At 41.0% G+C, this 16,700-nt stretch overlaps 1 protein-coding gene across 1 annotated transcript in view; it reads left to right on the forward strand.

Annotated features, from left to right (window-relative positions):
• gcgrb (glucagon receptor b) overlaps positions 1 to 11,156 on the forward strand; it is a 40,419-nt gene extending 29,263 nt beyond the window's left edge. The window contains exons 5-14 of the mRNA XM_068729035.1: positions 736 to 824; positions 966 to 1,072; positions 2,644 to 2,800; positions 3,471 to 3,630; positions 4,685 to 4,745; positions 4,997 to 5,066; positions 6,784 to 6,872; positions 6,966 to 7,110; positions 7,644 to 7,685; positions 8,036 to 11,156. Of these exons, the coding sequence (XP_068585136.1) occupies positions 736 to 824; positions 966 to 1,072; positions 2,644 to 2,800; positions 3,471 to 3,630; positions 4,685 to 4,745; positions 4,997 to 5,066; positions 6,784 to 6,872; positions 6,966 to 7,110; positions 7,644 to 7,685; positions 8,036 to 8,446 (1,331 nt within the window). The 3' untranslated portion in view covers positions 8,447 to 11,156. The remainder of the gene's footprint in view (positions 1 to 735; positions 825 to 965; positions 1,073 to 2,643; positions 2,801 to 3,470; positions 3,631 to 4,684; positions 4,746 to 4,996; positions 5,067 to 6,783; positions 6,873 to 6,965; positions 7,111 to 7,643; positions 7,686 to 8,035) is intronic.
• Positions 11,157 to 16,700: the final 5,544 nt, after the last annotated feature.

The raw sequence follows: 16,700 nt of genomic DNA on the forward strand, positions 1-16,700 counted from the left end.
AAAGAGAAAAATTAAACAAAACATTATTTGTTGGAAATACCCGTATTCGCTTTCTTGCTCATAGTTAAGGGTTAAGATTGAAACCTCGTATCTGTAAACATGAAACCACAGCGAGCTAGCTTAGATTAGCACAAAGACTGAAAATGTGCTCTTTTCAAAGCTAATAAAGTAGGAGGACCTCTAAAGCTCACTGGTTATAAGGTGTAAAAACGTCAAGTTGTAGTTTGACTACAACTTTGAGTAGTTTGAGTCCAGGAAATAACCCCCACTTTGTGTAGGCCTATGAGTTAAATAATGGAGAAATGATGTGTTATTTGTGAGCTTTAGAGTTGCTGGTAGGCTGTTTATTTTACCTTTAGACAGAGGAAGGCTAGCTGTTTACCTTTGGTTCTAGTCTTTGTGCTCAGCTTAGCTAACGGCTGCATGCTGTAGCTTCATATTTGCCATAGATTTGAGAGTGCTATCAATCTATTAATTAAGCTCTCTGCAAGAAAGTGAACAAGCACATTTCACTTTCATTCAAAGTCTGCTTCCAAGCTTTTTATGTAGCTTTAGTGAAAGACACTAATCTTTCGAAGGTGAAGAATGAACCTTAATGATCATCAAGATAATGTCACCAAATATTTATTGTCCTACAAACAAATGATTGTGTGGGGATGAAGCGACTTCTGAACAGTGGGGGGTACACATGCATCCTAATGTAAAATCTCATAATGTGAGTCTCTGTGTGAACAGTTCAGCAGGGTCTGGTCCACAGATTCTGCAATGAAGAGGGTCAATGGGCGCAAAAGAATACCAGCGAATGTGAGGACGACCCTGGTGAGGTGTGTGTACACAGTACAGCGTGTTTGTGTGTGTGTGTGTGTGTGTGTGTGTGTGTGTGTGTGTGTGGGGAGGTGGATGGATTGGTGGGTGTGTATGATGCGTGGAAGCATCTGACTCTGTCTCTCCTGTTGGTTCTGCAGCAGCAGTATGGCCGCATCCTCAGTCAGTTACGGATCATGTATACAGTGGGCTACTCACTCTCCCTGGGAGCTCTGCTACTGGCCTTGGGAATCCTCATCACCTTCAGGTACGACATGTAGGAGGAGTAATCAGAGGAGTGAGCAGGAAATAGGTAGGTAGGAATGAAAAGAAAAAAAGGAAAGGAATCAATAAAGGGGGTGAAGGACAATGAGAAAAAGGAAAGATAACCAAGGAAAGAAGAAAAGGTTGAAAGGAGGAAAAATGGGAATAAAGAGGATGACAGATGCACAGAATACAAGGCAAGTTTATTTGTACAGCACATTTCAACAACAAGGCAATTCAAAGTGCTTCACATAAAACCATTAAAAGCATCAAAACATAATGCAAAAGAAAAGGAGATTTAAAAACAATTAAGAACATTCATTGAAACATTAAAAACAGTCATTAAAACACTACAAAGCTAAAAACAGAATAATAGTTGCAGTGCAGTTTAAGAAATAAAATACAATAGTAAAATGCAGAAATTGATTAATATCCTTGAATGAGGTTCAATCAAAGGCAGCAAACAGAAAAGTCTTCAGTCTGGATTTAAAGGATCTGAGGGTCTCAGCAGACCTGCAGCTTTCTGGGACTTTGTTCCAGATATGTGGAGCAGAAGAACTGAACGCTGCTTCTCCATGTTTAGTTCTGACTCTGGGAACAGGAAGTAGACCGGTCCCAGACCACCTGAGGGGTCGGGATGGTTCATGAGGTAGCAGCAGATCAGAGATGTATTTTGGCCCTAAACCATTCAGTGCTTTATAAACCAACAGCAGGATTTTAAAGTCAGTTCTTTGTTGGACAGGAAGCCAGTGAAGACCTCAGAACTGGAGCGATGTGATCTACTTTCTTGGTCTTAGTGAGGACTCGAGCTGCAGCGTTCTGACTGACTTTTTACAGAGACCTGTGAACACACCGTTACAGTAGTCCAGTCTACTGAAGACAAATTATGGACACGTTGAGACATAAGTCCTCTAGTCCTTGATATGTTCTTCAGGTGATAGGAGGCTGGTTTTGTGATTGTCTTGATGTGGCTGTTCAGGTTGAGGTCTGAATCCATAACTACACCTAGGTTTCTGGCTTGGTTTGTGGTTTTTAACATCAGTGATTGAAGCTGAGCACTGACTTTCAATCGTTCGTCCTTGGTCCAAAAACAATTACTTCTGTTTACAAGAGGAACAACGCGATGAATGAAATACGGCAAAGTTATTACAAGTAAGGAAGACGGGAGGGAAGTATAAAAAGAAAGATGGAAGGAAGAAACATGGAAAAAAGAAAAGAAAGGAGGAATAGGAGGGAGCAAGGAAGGCGGGAATAAAGAGAGGAAGAAGAAAAGAAATAAGGGGGTGAGAGAGAATTAAGAACAGACAACAAAGGAAGAGAAGAAGACGCAATGAATGAAAGGTGGGAAAAAAAGTAGGAAACATGAAGGATGAACCAAGGTAGCATACAAAGTAAGGAAAGAAGAGGGGAATGGAAAAAAATCAAGGAAGGAAGGAAAGAATCAAGAAGGAACAAATGTAAAGAACAAAAGATGAGAGCAAATAATAAAGGATTGGGTAATTGTACTCATGTTCCTGTGAATACAACAAATCAAAGTCAAAAGCCGTCACACACACTGTCACCCATGTGCACCAGGAAGCTCCACTGTATGAGGAACAACATCCACATGAACCTGTTTGCCTCCTTCATCTTGAAAGCCGTGTCCATCCTGGTCAAAGACGCCCTGCTGTCCCTCACACTGGACCCCAGGAGCAGCGATGACACCCGGACGCAAGCCTGGGTCAACATACCGGTGAGACTAAACACACGGCGTCAGCCTCATCTTTGACGTCTGCTGCTATTTAGCATGAGACAAATACATCCCACTACTTCCTGCACTATTCATGGAATATACATTGAAAATGCAAAATAGTGCTTGTAACTTCTTATAGTACGGATTAGGAGAAGGAGCTATTCTTTCAGATAATATTTGCTGAGCCCCTCCACCAGCAATTCATCTTCTGTGACAAATGTAGTTTCCTAGAAATAAATCTTGTATTGGTTCATAAGGAAGGCATCCGCACTGATTTCAGTGAAGAAGAGAAAATCAAGAAATGCCCACACATACTTCCTGTTCCACTCGCTCCTTTCTTGCTACATTTACGCCGGAGGAATATACACTATATCTCATTTAAAATGGTACAAATGGCATTGTGATGGCATCAGTCCAAATGAAGTATAAGCAAGAGGCAGCTAAACGGTTCCTGTAAATGTGATTTGCTTCTTTTGTGCTGAGGCGCTTTTGTGTGAGCATAACAGTTCATGTGAAAGACAGCAGTCCTTGTCCTCTGAACTGCTGCCGTAAGCTTAGAGTCGAACATTGTATTGTGCCGCAGTCAAATTTTCGACTTTTGTACTATCGGAGATGTTACCTTGGCTTATTGTTTGTATCCACACCACCCCCGTCCTGTGCCGTGTGTCAGGCTGTCACGTGGTGCCGTGGTGCCATGGTGATGATGCAGTACAGCGTGATGGCCAACAACTATTGGCTGTTGGTGGAGGGCATCTACCTGCACAGCCTGCTAGTCATCACCGTGTTCAGCGAGAGGAAGTACTTCTACATTTATCTGGCCATTGGCTGGGGTAAGGTCTTAACTCTTACACAGTGACTAATAATGTTGCTCCGGTTATTACAGAAGCTGTGTTTCTGCTCTTTTTCCGGAGGGGAAAACAGGATTTTGACCCAAAAGCAGAGAGTTCAGATAGATCAGTTGTAGCAAACGGACTCAATCAAACAGTCTTCAGCAACAGGAAGTCAGTCATTTACCGGAATGGTTAACAGGTATGTAGATAGACTAATAAAAGAGCAGTTCTCAGGTGAGTCAGGTAACCCCTTGCTAAGCCCCCATATATCTAAAACATGATCATAGCAGACTGAAAGTGAAAAGGTACATCTAAAAAAGTAAGTAGTTCTTCACCTCCATCTCATTTTAATAATATATTATTTAAAAAAAGCTCAGGGCACAAAATAAAAAGACATCTGTATGCCCCGGGGGCAGCTTTGGTTTGTCATTTCAGACCTGTTTTCTTTAAAACTAAATTCACAAATTATCTTTAAATAAATAAAGACGTTATGATGTTCATAATAAGTTTTCAGCTTGCTATTCTGAGATGATAATTTCATTATATCGTTATCTTGAGAATTCAAACATTGAGTTCCGTGATTATGAAAGTCCTCCCCGAGCGGAGATAACAAGTAACTGTCTTGCCACATTATGAACCGGATTGCCCAATTGACGTCGGTGAGTCTTTGCAGCCCGACAGAGCAGAGAATGTCCGAGGAAGAGACCAGGTTCATGAACAGATTGGGTGTTGCTTCACACTGGGAGACATTTTAATATTTAGAGACCTTTTAAGTCTTCATCTTGTCAGAGAAGAATAGAAATATTTGTCTTGAGATAATGGGATGTTAAACTCATCATAAATAATGCTAAATAATACGGTAAAACCATGTCAGCCTGATAACTGGTCAAAAGAAGAAATAAAGAGCAAACTGTAATTTGTTAATCACATCAGTCATGTGCTCTAAAACATGCAGCTTTGGAGGGAGCGATCGACCGGGAGCACAGGATGACTCTGGTCAAATGATGACCGTCAACATGTCTCTCTGTTGACCATCACATTCTGTCATTCTCAGGAGCGCCGCTCATGTTTGTGTTGCCGTGGATCACGATGAAATATCTGTATGAGAACGAGGAGTAAGTTGCTTTTCAGAATAGTTTTTCATAATAATGTTGCCACATCAAAAAAAAAAAAAGGCAATTTAGATGTAACAGATCGTTTCACTGTGACTTGTGAGAGTTTATGCTATAATGTATGAATATATGATGACCCTTTGGAGACAGTGAAAAGATCAAAAATACAATGATGACAACAATAAGTTACAATGTTAAATGTGTGTGTGTGTGTGTGTGTGTGTGTGTGTGTGTGTGTGTGTGTGTGTGTGTAGGTGCTGGGAGAGGAATATCAACATGGGATACTGGTGGATCATCCGTTCTCCTATAGTGTTTGCTTATCTGGTAAAACTGTCTTTATCTGTTTGTCTCGTATCCTCATATTCTCTGTCTGACAGAACAATGTGATGAAGGAAAGTCAAACCTAGAGTGTGTTGATATGTGATCGAGTTACTGATCCACACACACACACACACACACACACACACACACACACACACACACACACACACACAGCAGCTTGTGTTTGGGTGTATGTGTGCTTCTTTGAAAGTATAGTTGGAAGGAGAGTTGGAGTAAAACATTGCTTCACTTAAGAATTACATCTCATTTCACAGTTTCCCGGCATCCATTTCTTTACACCAGTAACACAATGGTCTCTCCTCACTGAGTGCTTTAGATGTTGTCGACAGAAGGTCACTCTGTGAAGTCAAGTGTATAACTACTAACTACATAATGGAGTAATAGTCATGACATGACTCTTGTCAGGCTCTTATAGCAGTGCACTATGCAGTAATATAACAATAAACTTACTCATCATTTTAGTCCACTACAATATTAAAATCACGACTGGCAGTTAACCTAACTGGTTATGATTAAATTCACTGATTCATTTACGAATAAAGCAAGAAAGAGTGATTGGGAGTAGACACTCCTTTTGTAGTGAAACATGTATTTCTATACAGTTTCTCTTGTACAGTGTGTGTTTTTGTTTTGTTTTATTTAACGGTTGGAGGCCTGCAGAGAAAAAACAATGAAGATTAAAGAAGATTAAAGGAAATCTGTTTTTCTGTTGCTCTATATTGTTAACCATCTCACAACCTCCCCGGTTTATCCTGTGACATTGTGTTTGTGTCTAGAGGAATAGAAACACTGTTCATAGATACAACTGGTAACAGCTTCTTTATAGAGAAATTCTAATTTGAAGATTGGAAGACCTAAATTGGAAGATGAACATATGTCGCTATTGACTATTATTATTGTAATATAGCCTTGTTGGTGTTACACACCCTCACTCACACACACACCCTCACACACAGAATAAGTTGTGTGTTTCCTGCCTCTAGTTCCCTTAGAGACAAACAAGATTATGGATGGACACACTTAGTGCACAGTAACAGTAGCAACCTTTGTGACCTCATGCAGAAGCGTACGTGTGCTCACACACACACGCTGAAATATTCAGAAACCCGTGTGTTTCCTGGACTGTAGTTTGTGCTCTGTGGAAAAAATCTCTTTATCGTAATCTCTGAAATAGTTGCCGTGCGGTTGTGTAACGTTATATGTCATCCTCCAGCAATCCCAAACACAACCCTGCGGTTCAACTATTGTTCACACACACACACACACACACACACACACATAAATAAATGGTGTTTGTGTGCACTCAAACACACACACACACACACACACACACACACACACACACACACACACACACACACTCACACACACATTCACACAAACACATCTGTCAGGACAACATACACACGTTACCAAATTTGGAGCGCTTTAACTTGAGTGCCGTAATAATTAATGTTCTCTGTCATTGAAAAGGGTCTGCACTAGATCACAGTGTGTGTGTGTGTGTGTGTGTGTGTGTGTGTGTGTGTGTGTGTGTGTGTGTGTGTGTGGAAGACAGTTCAAATCCTTCAGAGCACAGACAGGAGACATTTCCAGGCGTCTCTGTCTCTCTCTTACACATGTTGTCATCTAAACACCTACAGAACATATTTTGCATATTTGTTTGCATCATTTAACTTTCCCTGTCGTCTTATTTCAGATTAACTTCTTCATATTCATACGAATTATCAAAATCCTGATGTCTAAACTCAGAGCTCATCAGATGAGATACACTGACTACAAGTTCAGGTGAGTGTTACCTGAATGTTGAATCTTGACTGTTGGACCTGATGGAGCTGGTAAATGAGCAGTGGCTAACCTCTCTGGTTTCTTGTAATATAGATTAGCAAAGTCCACTCTGACTCTTATTCCTTTGCTCGGGATTCACGCCATCCTCTTCACCTTCGTCATCGACGAGTCCGTCCCTAAAGGCTCCATGCTGCGCCTCATTCGCCTCTTCTGTGACCTGCTGTTCAACTCTTTCCAGGTCAGAGTTCAACTTCACATTCAACTGCACCCTCACTCATTCACACACACATCTTCAGACCAGATCAGAACATTAATGTGTATCTGTGTTTTCTCACTTTCTATCTTTTCTGAGCCATACAAGATCATTTATCAGCCTTCTGTTGTTTCTTTAATTGCATTCTATTTGATTAATTTAATTACAAATATTCAACATTAAAGCTGGGGTAGGAAACTTTGAGATAACCCTTGGTTATTTGCTAGCAGTGTTCTTCCCTGCCTTTGTTGGCTGCATCACTGCATCACTGCCACGAGTAGATCGAGTACTTGTGGACCTGAATTAGCAGTACATTTATCTTCACAGTGGGCAGCGGTATGGCTCTTTCATGTGTTTTCAATTCTTGACTTTTTGGGTAACAATGAAGTTCTATGACAAAAAGGCAAAAGTGATATCAGGGTATTTGTGGATAATAGAGCTGTGTCCGGCTAAAAACATTAGTTTATTTTCAGGTATCTGACGTGACTGAAATGTTAAAGCTCCTTCTTCTGTTTCAGGGCCTGCTGGTTGCCATTCTGTACTGCTTCGTCAACAAAGAGGTGAGACAGATGTGCTTTCATGTAAAGCACAACCTTAATTTAATCTCTGCGCTTGCTGCAGTTCCTTCCTTTCCCTTTTGTAGAGACGATAAATTAGACATTATTCATCATCAGTGTTTCAGTCTCCAGCCTTTATCGGCCCTCTTATATCTCTGAAAGCTCCACCTTTGTTCAATCTCCACTTCTTTCTTTCGTCTACGAAGTGGGACAGACACACCATCGTCCATCTATAATCTTCAAACTTTGAAATGTTTGGCAAGAGAGCAAGTCCATCTAATGAAGTGCTCAGTGTCGTATTTAATCTGTCCTCTCTCTGCTGTCTCTCTCTCTTTGGTCCCATCCTCCCTCAGGTGCAGTCAGAGATACTGAAAAAGTGGAAGCGGTGGAAGCTGGGTAAGGACATCGACGAGGAGTACCGTCACACCCACAGCCACACGCCGCACATCAAGAGCGGCAGCATTGGCACCGGCAATCTCCATGACAACAACGCCAGCGACCCTGGTGGTGACTCGCCTCGCCTCAATGAAGACAGAGAACCCTCGTGCTTCGCCGCACCTGAGGAGAACCGCCGACTAGTCGTCTGCTACAGCAACGGGGCGGGGAACGGCGGGCCCGCCAATAGCAGGCACACCCTGCAGTTCTCTTTCCTGCCACACCGAGGCGCCGGCAGTCATGTGGGCGCTGCCACAGAGGACGTGTGTCTGGAGGAGAGAGCGCAGTGCGGCACATACCCTCTGGAAGGAGAGGAGACTAATGTCTGAGGACGACCTGCTCTGAGGCCAGAAAACTCTCACTGATTGTGCTTATCGGTGTTTCAGATCAGTGTTTATCATGCGCCAACAAGACAGCCTGAGCGGGAAGAGAACAAGGAAGTAACCCACGCAGATCAGGATCTTTGAACCTGCCCAGCTGCAAATTTATATTTATTGATTTTGGGACATTAAGTGAAAAAGCACTTTTTGACTTGAGACATTAGGAATGCTAAAAAAAATAAAAAAGAAACTCTAGTGGTGTCCAGGGTGATTACGTGAGTGTGTGTGTGTGTGTGTGTGTGTGTGTGTGTGTGTGTGTGTATGTGTGTGTGTGAGTGTGTGTGTGTGTGTGTGTGAGTGTGAGTGTGTGAGTGTGTGTGTGTGTGTGTGTGTGAGTGTGTGTGTGTGTGTGTGTGTGTATGTGTGTGAGTGTGTGTGTGTGTGAGTGTGTGTGTGTGTGTGTGAGTGTGTGTGAGTGTGTGTGTGTGTGTGTGTGTGTGTGTGTGTGTTTGTGGAGGACTGCTATTTCGACACCAACCCTGCTCACACCTTTCCATATGTAGCCTCCCGCTGTTGTCGTTGTGAGTCACGCTGGTGTTGTTTGTCTGTTTGCAGCATTGGATGCTTTGTGGTGCACTCCTAAAAGGAAACTCTCAAAAGTGTCAATTTTATTTTATTTAAATTTTTGCATACATGAAACTGAATGTGGAGTTGAGCATGTGTGACTCATGATCTGTTGTTCATCAGGATTGAAGGCAGAAGTGAGAGACCACTGACTCACACGGTTCATGCTGAGGTATAGAGGATGGTTTCCTCTTCAGAGAGACTGTAATGTGTAAGTTATCCTGGTTTTAAATTCACAAAGCCAAACAGGAAATAATAATATACCATGATTCTACATCAAACCCACTATTTCATGCACATTCCTTCCCTCCCTTTTTATCTATAATTCCCTTCGGCTTCTTTCAACAGCTTCTCCTGACTGAATGTATGTGAACAATGGAGAAATATTGGTAAAACAATATTTAAGTGTATATATGTAATTAGAAATATGCCAACAGCACCTGCATTTATCCAGCGAGGAGACTTTAATGTAATTCTGGGTTTCTCTTCCTTGACACGCATTTAGTAAATTGGATGAAAAGCAATTTGGCAAGTGTGATATTTGGTGTTTCATATAAACTAAAGTACCTCCAGGTCACCAATCACCATCCTTCAATCTGCTCCAATCATGTCCATACAGCCTCACATTGACTCAGTCATACAGCATTCTGGAGGAAAACACAGAACAAGAAGAAGTCCTTTTATGTGCCAGAAAGGGTTTTAGTTTCATGATATAATGAGTGAGTATGTTTTGTTGAAAAGAGCACCACATTAACAACAGAGGAGCCACCTGATTATTGATTGTAGTTTTTCTTCTATACGGATCAGATCGGGGCTCATATTTCATGACTCTGAAAACAAAATGTGCCACACAGAACCACTTTTATCATCTTGGATTAAGAAAATTGGCAAACTAAAACAAGGATTGGTGTTTTAAAACATGATTCAGTTCAGAAACGCGTTGGATTCAATTGTTGGTAGTTTTACAAATATCAGTCGCCAGAGAGCGAACTAGGATTTTCACAAAGATATTCCTGATGAACTTCTTCATCAAAGATTGTAAACAAAGATTCAGTTTGATGTGCAAGAGAGAGCACTGTACTCTGTAAATATTGATAAAACTATTATAAAGACAAGGACGGGGTGGAGGGATGTGTATACTGTGTTTTTGCTTGCAGTCCAGGTGACTCAAAAATTAGAATAAACATGAGAAATTATCTTGAGAAAAGACACAAAACATGATTGTACCTGTGCTTTTATTTAAAATGTTGCAATTGTCAGAATGGGCCCAAAGCAATGAGAGAAAGCAAAATGTTTTTTATAAAAGCTAAATGTTTGCGTCTCATATGTCTCCTTGGATCCATTTAAACGGAAAGTGTCAGTATGTTGTGTCAATTCAACATATGAGAGAGAGACGTCATCAGCGTCATTCCTCCACAGGCATGCAGTGTGTCCACAGGTTGTGAGCAAAAAAAGTAAGTAGAGTAAGTAAAAAAATGTTCCTGACTGGAAAAACATGTTTCAACATTGGCTGAAAAATAAGGCAAATAAATCAAATAAATTCATCTGTGTGTTCAGTACAGTTATCTCACATCACGGTTGACCGCAAAGCCCATCAGTGGACTTACTATCAATCAACACACGTTTCCATTGGACACGACTGCAACATGAAATTATAATGACTCCTCTGTGTGTTGTTGCGCAGAGGATAATAAGTTCCCAGCTCATGAATTATGTATGTCCCCGATAAAGTGCGTGTATGTGTGTCCTTGTGTGTGACTGATCTAGAAATCTCTCTGAAAACACCTCCCTCCCTCCTCATGCTCGTATTTACATATAACAGAGTATCTCTGCGCGGCAGGATAACGCCAGCAGAAAATACGAGGAGTTAAGGACGGCTCACAATGTCTCTCAGGGGAATCGCCAGACTTATTTATATGTAAAGACTACAGAATGAGTTCAGTATGCATTGGAGAAATTTGAATTAAAGGGTTTGGACAGGTCTTTGACCTCTCTTATGTGGCTGTATATGTATAATGCTGCACATTTTTATTCCTAGAATAACCATTGCCATTTAGAAATAAAGACGTTTTGATTTTGGTATTTAATTATGTTGTTTGACTGTTTTCAGTCTCTCCCTTGCTCGGACCTCACCCATCTTCAAACTCAGCCTTCATTTTCAGGGACATGCGGTCAGGTGAAGTAGAGCCTCACCTGTCATCATGAAAAGTAAAAAACAAATAATGCTAAAATAAAATAAATATTAATATTTTTCTACTGATCTGTGCTATAAATGTAGTTTCTGTATGATTCCAATCATTTCAATCATTTTTATAATCAGAACCTCTGAATGATGTCATGTCCTGTTCAAACAGAGGAGACAGTGAGGTGAGACAGTGACCAGCTGTTCCTCTCCTCACTGTGAATCCTCACTAACTGTTGAGTCTTTTTCTGTCTCATTGTTTGTCACCACTGTAATATCTGTAGACTCTTTTATTAGATGTCCTTTCTTTACATAGAATAATGTATTTCACGTCTGTGTAGAACATGTTTAGTGTTTCTGATCTGACATTAAACCGCAGTGAAGAAGCACAGAGAGACAAACTGTACCTCTGCCTCACTGAAGGGGGCGAGAGAGAGCCCACGGGTCGGGTTCATGCTTGTTCTGTCGTTGCTCTTCTTCTACACTTCTCTTCTTCTTCTACACTTTGCTTTGACCACAAACATGTAAGATTCTATATCCAAGCTTAAAAATGTCTCAAAAAACAGTGAAATATGACCAAATCAACATCAGTTCAACGTTGGACAGGTAAAGTAACCTTTTATGTGTTTGTTGTTCTCTTTATACATCCGGGGTTGTTACGCAGATCGCGGAATCTCACGATTTTCGCGGGTGGTGCCCGTGAGCGCTCCGCTTCTGAAACGCTCCCGGTGGGGCGGGCCGGTCGGTCGGTGGGTGACCGGGCCGGTCGGTGGGGCACACGCTCCCGGTGGAATCAAATATGTACCTTACCTATGTGTGTGTGTGAAGAATGTCAGTGTGCAGGCTGCCAGTTGAATGGTGATTGAAGCTGCTCTATTGGGTTCATGTATTTGTAAATCTGACTCATGTAGTGTCAGTGTGTTTTTATCTTAAATCCATACAAACAAATATATGTTTACCTTTGTTGTGTCCAGCTCTTCTGACGTCAGCGTTGTGAGACCAGGCTCCATTGAGAAGCAACAATTTGTTGTCATGCACGGTTTAGAAAATGTAGAAGCCCTGGATTCTTTTAAGGGCACAGAAGTTATGTATTGATTCTTACCGAAGCAATTCAATTTAAATGACTGAATCGCAGCAGAAATGAATCATCTTGAGTGAAAACCTATTTCATATTAGTGTTTGATTACTTAACTCTGAAAGCTTAGTGGACAAGAATGAAGAAGTATATCTCCAAACAGCCTCACTGCTTTGTTCGTGCCCTTATGTGTGCAGGCCCATCATGATGACAGTGAATGCACATTTCCCTGCATCATAAACTAAATCGTATTCACTCTTAAGCAGCAAAACCATGACCAACCTTCTGTCAGAGCAGGCTCAGAAAATCAAGTCTGTTTTTGCTAAAAGTTTTCATTTTCAAACCTCACCAAGGAGCTCACCAAAATGCAAATTGCTTACTGATTCCTAATGAGCAACCAGAGGCTCATTTCCTAAAACTCAGACAAAAAAAGGAGTCAAAATTACAAAACCTAAGCCAAGATATTACACAAACAGGTCGTGATCGTTGATTTTGCGTTCAGTCTGCCCATGCAGGAAACATCTATTTTAAGGACTGTCATATTGTTATAACTACTGGGACCAGCGAATGCTCCGGATTGGTCGTGATGCTCCAAGTCTACAGGGAGGATTGTGGAAAACACATTATGTAATCGGAGGGTCACTGAAAACATATTACAGCGGTCAAAAATCTTCCACACATCCTCTGTAAAACTCCCCCTCAGGATATCTCTGCTAAAACCATCTGAGGAGTAGATTCTGCTAATTGGGAAAACATATTACAGCAATATTGTGATGCGTATTTCAGCACAGACCCACAGCCAAACGGATGTTCATTTTTACCACAAAAGATTAGCTACTGAATGAGTGCAGTGTGTTTTTTCTGAATTCTGGTCCATTTGAGTTCTTTACAGTCGAATGATGAACTGGGGGGGGGGCACACATTACTGAGTGCCGTCTTCAAAGTAAAGGCCACCATAATTACTGGATGAATGATTGAATTTATTATTTAATATTGAATGAATAAATATTTAAAGGCTCAATCCAACTTTTCCCTGACCTTTAGTGACTTGGATTTGGTTTGAAATCTCCAGCTTCATCATCACCTGTGTGTGTGTGTGTGTGTGTGTGTGTGTGTGTGTGTGTGTGTGTGTGTGTGTGTGTGTGTATTGCGATGTCAGTGTCAGTGTGAACTCTGTCTTATCTCTTTCTGTCGCTGTAAATCCCGACTTCCTGTGAGTTATAACTGGATAGGAAGTCGTATACACGCGCCACACGAAGCCAGGAGATGTTATTTTTGGGATTAGGACAAAAACACCTCAGAACAATGACATAGCAATGACAAAGGAGCGGCACGGTGTGGGCATCAATCAGCCGTGACAGGTCTATTGTGGAAAGTACTTCAGTCCAACAACAGGCAAAGACTGGGTGAGGTTTAACAGACCAACAAAAGGGAAGTAAGAGGAAAAAACATTGTTCACGTCTGCGTGAATAGTATGTGAGCGTCTGTGTTTGTGTGGCTGTGGTTTTGATACTGCAAGAAATCAGATCATGAGCACAATGCAATTTGGTCTGCGATACGAATCAAATGCACTTTTTCCCACTGCAACACTTCAGCTATAGCGGCCCTTCCCTTCATGCACAGAGGTACATACACACAACATTAGAGATTAGATGTTCCCCTGTGTTTCTTCAACACACCAACATCAGGATGCTGTGACTTTAATGAACTGACAAATGTAAGCCTCCATCCAGTACATTTTAAGTATACTGTATATGGTGTTTTTATAACTTAACTTAATAAGTTGAGTTTGTTGACAGTTAGTCAACTCATCTTTCACAAGACTGAACATTCTAGACTATGAGTCAACAGCCCTGCGGGCATAACGGCAGTTTGAAGCCGTATTGGCACAGTGGTGGTTTGAGGTGGTGCCTGTAACCATCAGACTCCTGCTGTCTGCATGTCAGTGTCCACGATCGCTCATAAATGAAAGGGTTTAAACGGCAAATTTCAACATGCTAACATGCTCACAATGGTGACGCTGATATGTTGATGTTGTATAATGTTAGCTTGTAACCATATTAGTTCAGCGTGTTAGCATGCTAACATTTGCTAAATAGCACAAAACACAAACTCTGAAGATTGGTTTTCCTGTTTGCCACAACTAAAGAAACAAGTTAACAGAAGTTTCTCAAAATGGTATTGAATCAGAGCAAATGGTTGTCACACTCACATTCTGTTGAAACAAGAGACTAGCTTGGTCCTTTTTCATGCTAAAACATACAAATTAAATTTAGTTTTTACAGTTTTTCTGCGCCCCAGAAGTTGTTGAACAAGACCAAAGCCTTCGAGAGACGAAGAGGGACAAATCTGCTTTCATCCGCCGTCTGAGTGCTATGTGGAGTAGTCTGAACTATGGACCCAGAGTTGCGGTTGTATGTTCTTTTGTAACACTTGGACTGTGTTTTAGTTGCTCTGGCTGAACTTTTCCCATCATCTGTGTTTTGCTGCGTCTGGAGAGCACATATACCTCGACGACACTGGTCCTGCAGGCCGAGCGACTGATACAGAGTGCAGATGACTGATGTCTCATTAAGTCCTTTTTATGTTACAGCAACAGAAACAGACAGAGAAAGATGGGGATTTCTTCCACACTTGGCTCAGACTTCTGTAACTGCTAATGACTTGTGCCGCTGCTGCACCTCTTGCCGGTAAAATGATTTCTCCTTGACCCTGAGTCAGACTAACTATAGACTCTGAGTCTTGAACACCCTTGTCTCTTTAGATGAGCTGCACTTCTTTCTTTATCTCGCACACATGTCCTCTGAATTTCAATTAGTAAGAGTGAAGAGATTGGCCATCAGAACCACATAACATATCAGACATTGATTGATATGACCATTGGGATATGCTTGAGAAAGCAAATTAATGACATATAATCAAACTACTTACTGCTGACAGGAAGCACAAATTACTTAGCAACAACAGTAATTACATCATTATACTACTCACTGCCAGGGGTGGAAATTACAAATTACACTCACTGTTGTTACTGTAATTAAGCCGTGTACTAACAATCTGTAGTAATCTGTAGCAGTCAAATAGTCCAAAAAATTACTTCCATTGTCTTTTCCTAACCACTTTTCTTTGACCTCGATGTAAAATGACATTAGGTCAAGAAAAAGATGTGAAGGAGAATTTATAAGGATTTAGGAAAAGAGTGCAAATACATGACGGCAGCTTTATTTCTAAGGCATAGAAAATCCCTGGAAGATAATGTAACACTGGTAAATGAAGCTCTGTGGAAAACACAAGTTTATGATGCATACAGGTTTTTTTAAGATAGATAATCTTCACAAATTAACAACATTTTTATGGTTTTTGAAGCGCGAATGCAGTTGGAAGTAAAAAGCTAACGTTAGGCTATCAACAAACTACACCTTGGTCACATGAGTGTGAGTATAAACACAATGAGGCTGCGACAGCAGACTGATCTGCGTGATGACGTCCACACAGCACGTGTTTCCTAAATGTAGTTTTGGAGCTTGCAGGGCTGAATTATTTACCTCTTTTGGAGGAAGCTGGCTGCCTCCCATAGATAAATCTATTGCCGCCTCCCATAGACTGTATATAAGAAGTGGACATAGTCTCTGTGAAGTCGCCCATTGGTTTGTAGACCACGGTTTTGAACCGTAGAGTTTGGCCTTTTGGCCGTTGCTATCTTGTTTTTTTGCAACCAGAAGTGACACGGGAGGGTGGAGTACAACCAAAGGCTGAACAAAACATTTTATGGCAACCAAAAATGTTGCAATTAACTATCATGAACTGAAAACACCGTGTGAAAGTGTTAAAGCTGTAAGATAAAAACACGGTCAAATCCCAGACCAGACAACGCTGCGTTAGTGACCTGTCAATCACAACATAGCCACACCCTCAATCATCCGCTCTTCATGGTCTGTTTGACTCTAAATGGAGCATAATGTACTAAATGAACATCATGCTGTATTGAAGAAGACGTGAAACTAGAGATTGAGACCATAAACTCATGTTTACAATGTTTACTGAGGGAATAAATCAAGAGTGAAGCCAATCACCAAAATAACAACGCATACCTGAAATTAGCAGAACTGTAATGTCATTAAGTCCAAATTATAATACCTTGCTCTCATTACTGAGAAAAATATCCACATCACTATGATGTATCACTGAGTAACAGATTACTGCCCAACAAAGAATATCATAAAGCCCAAATTAAATTAAATTCCTTTTAAAAAGCCTCAATCCTGCAGCACAAATTCTAGTCTGTCTGAACAGTAAAACAAAAAACTTGCAGAGTCTTGACACGTCCATGAGGCAATCACAATCAGAGTTTTTATTGAGTAGTAATCCACTGATTTTACACA

This window comes from Cebidichthys violaceus, unplaced genomic scaffold (assembly GCF_023349555.1).
Source record: "Cebidichthys violaceus isolate CVI_PGR_0920_01 unplaced genomic scaffold, fCebVio1.0.p SCAF_44, whole genome shotgun sequence".
Classification (NCBI taxonomy): domain Eukaryota; kingdom Metazoa; phylum Chordata; class Actinopteri; order Perciformes; family Stichaeidae; genus Cebidichthys; species Cebidichthys violaceus.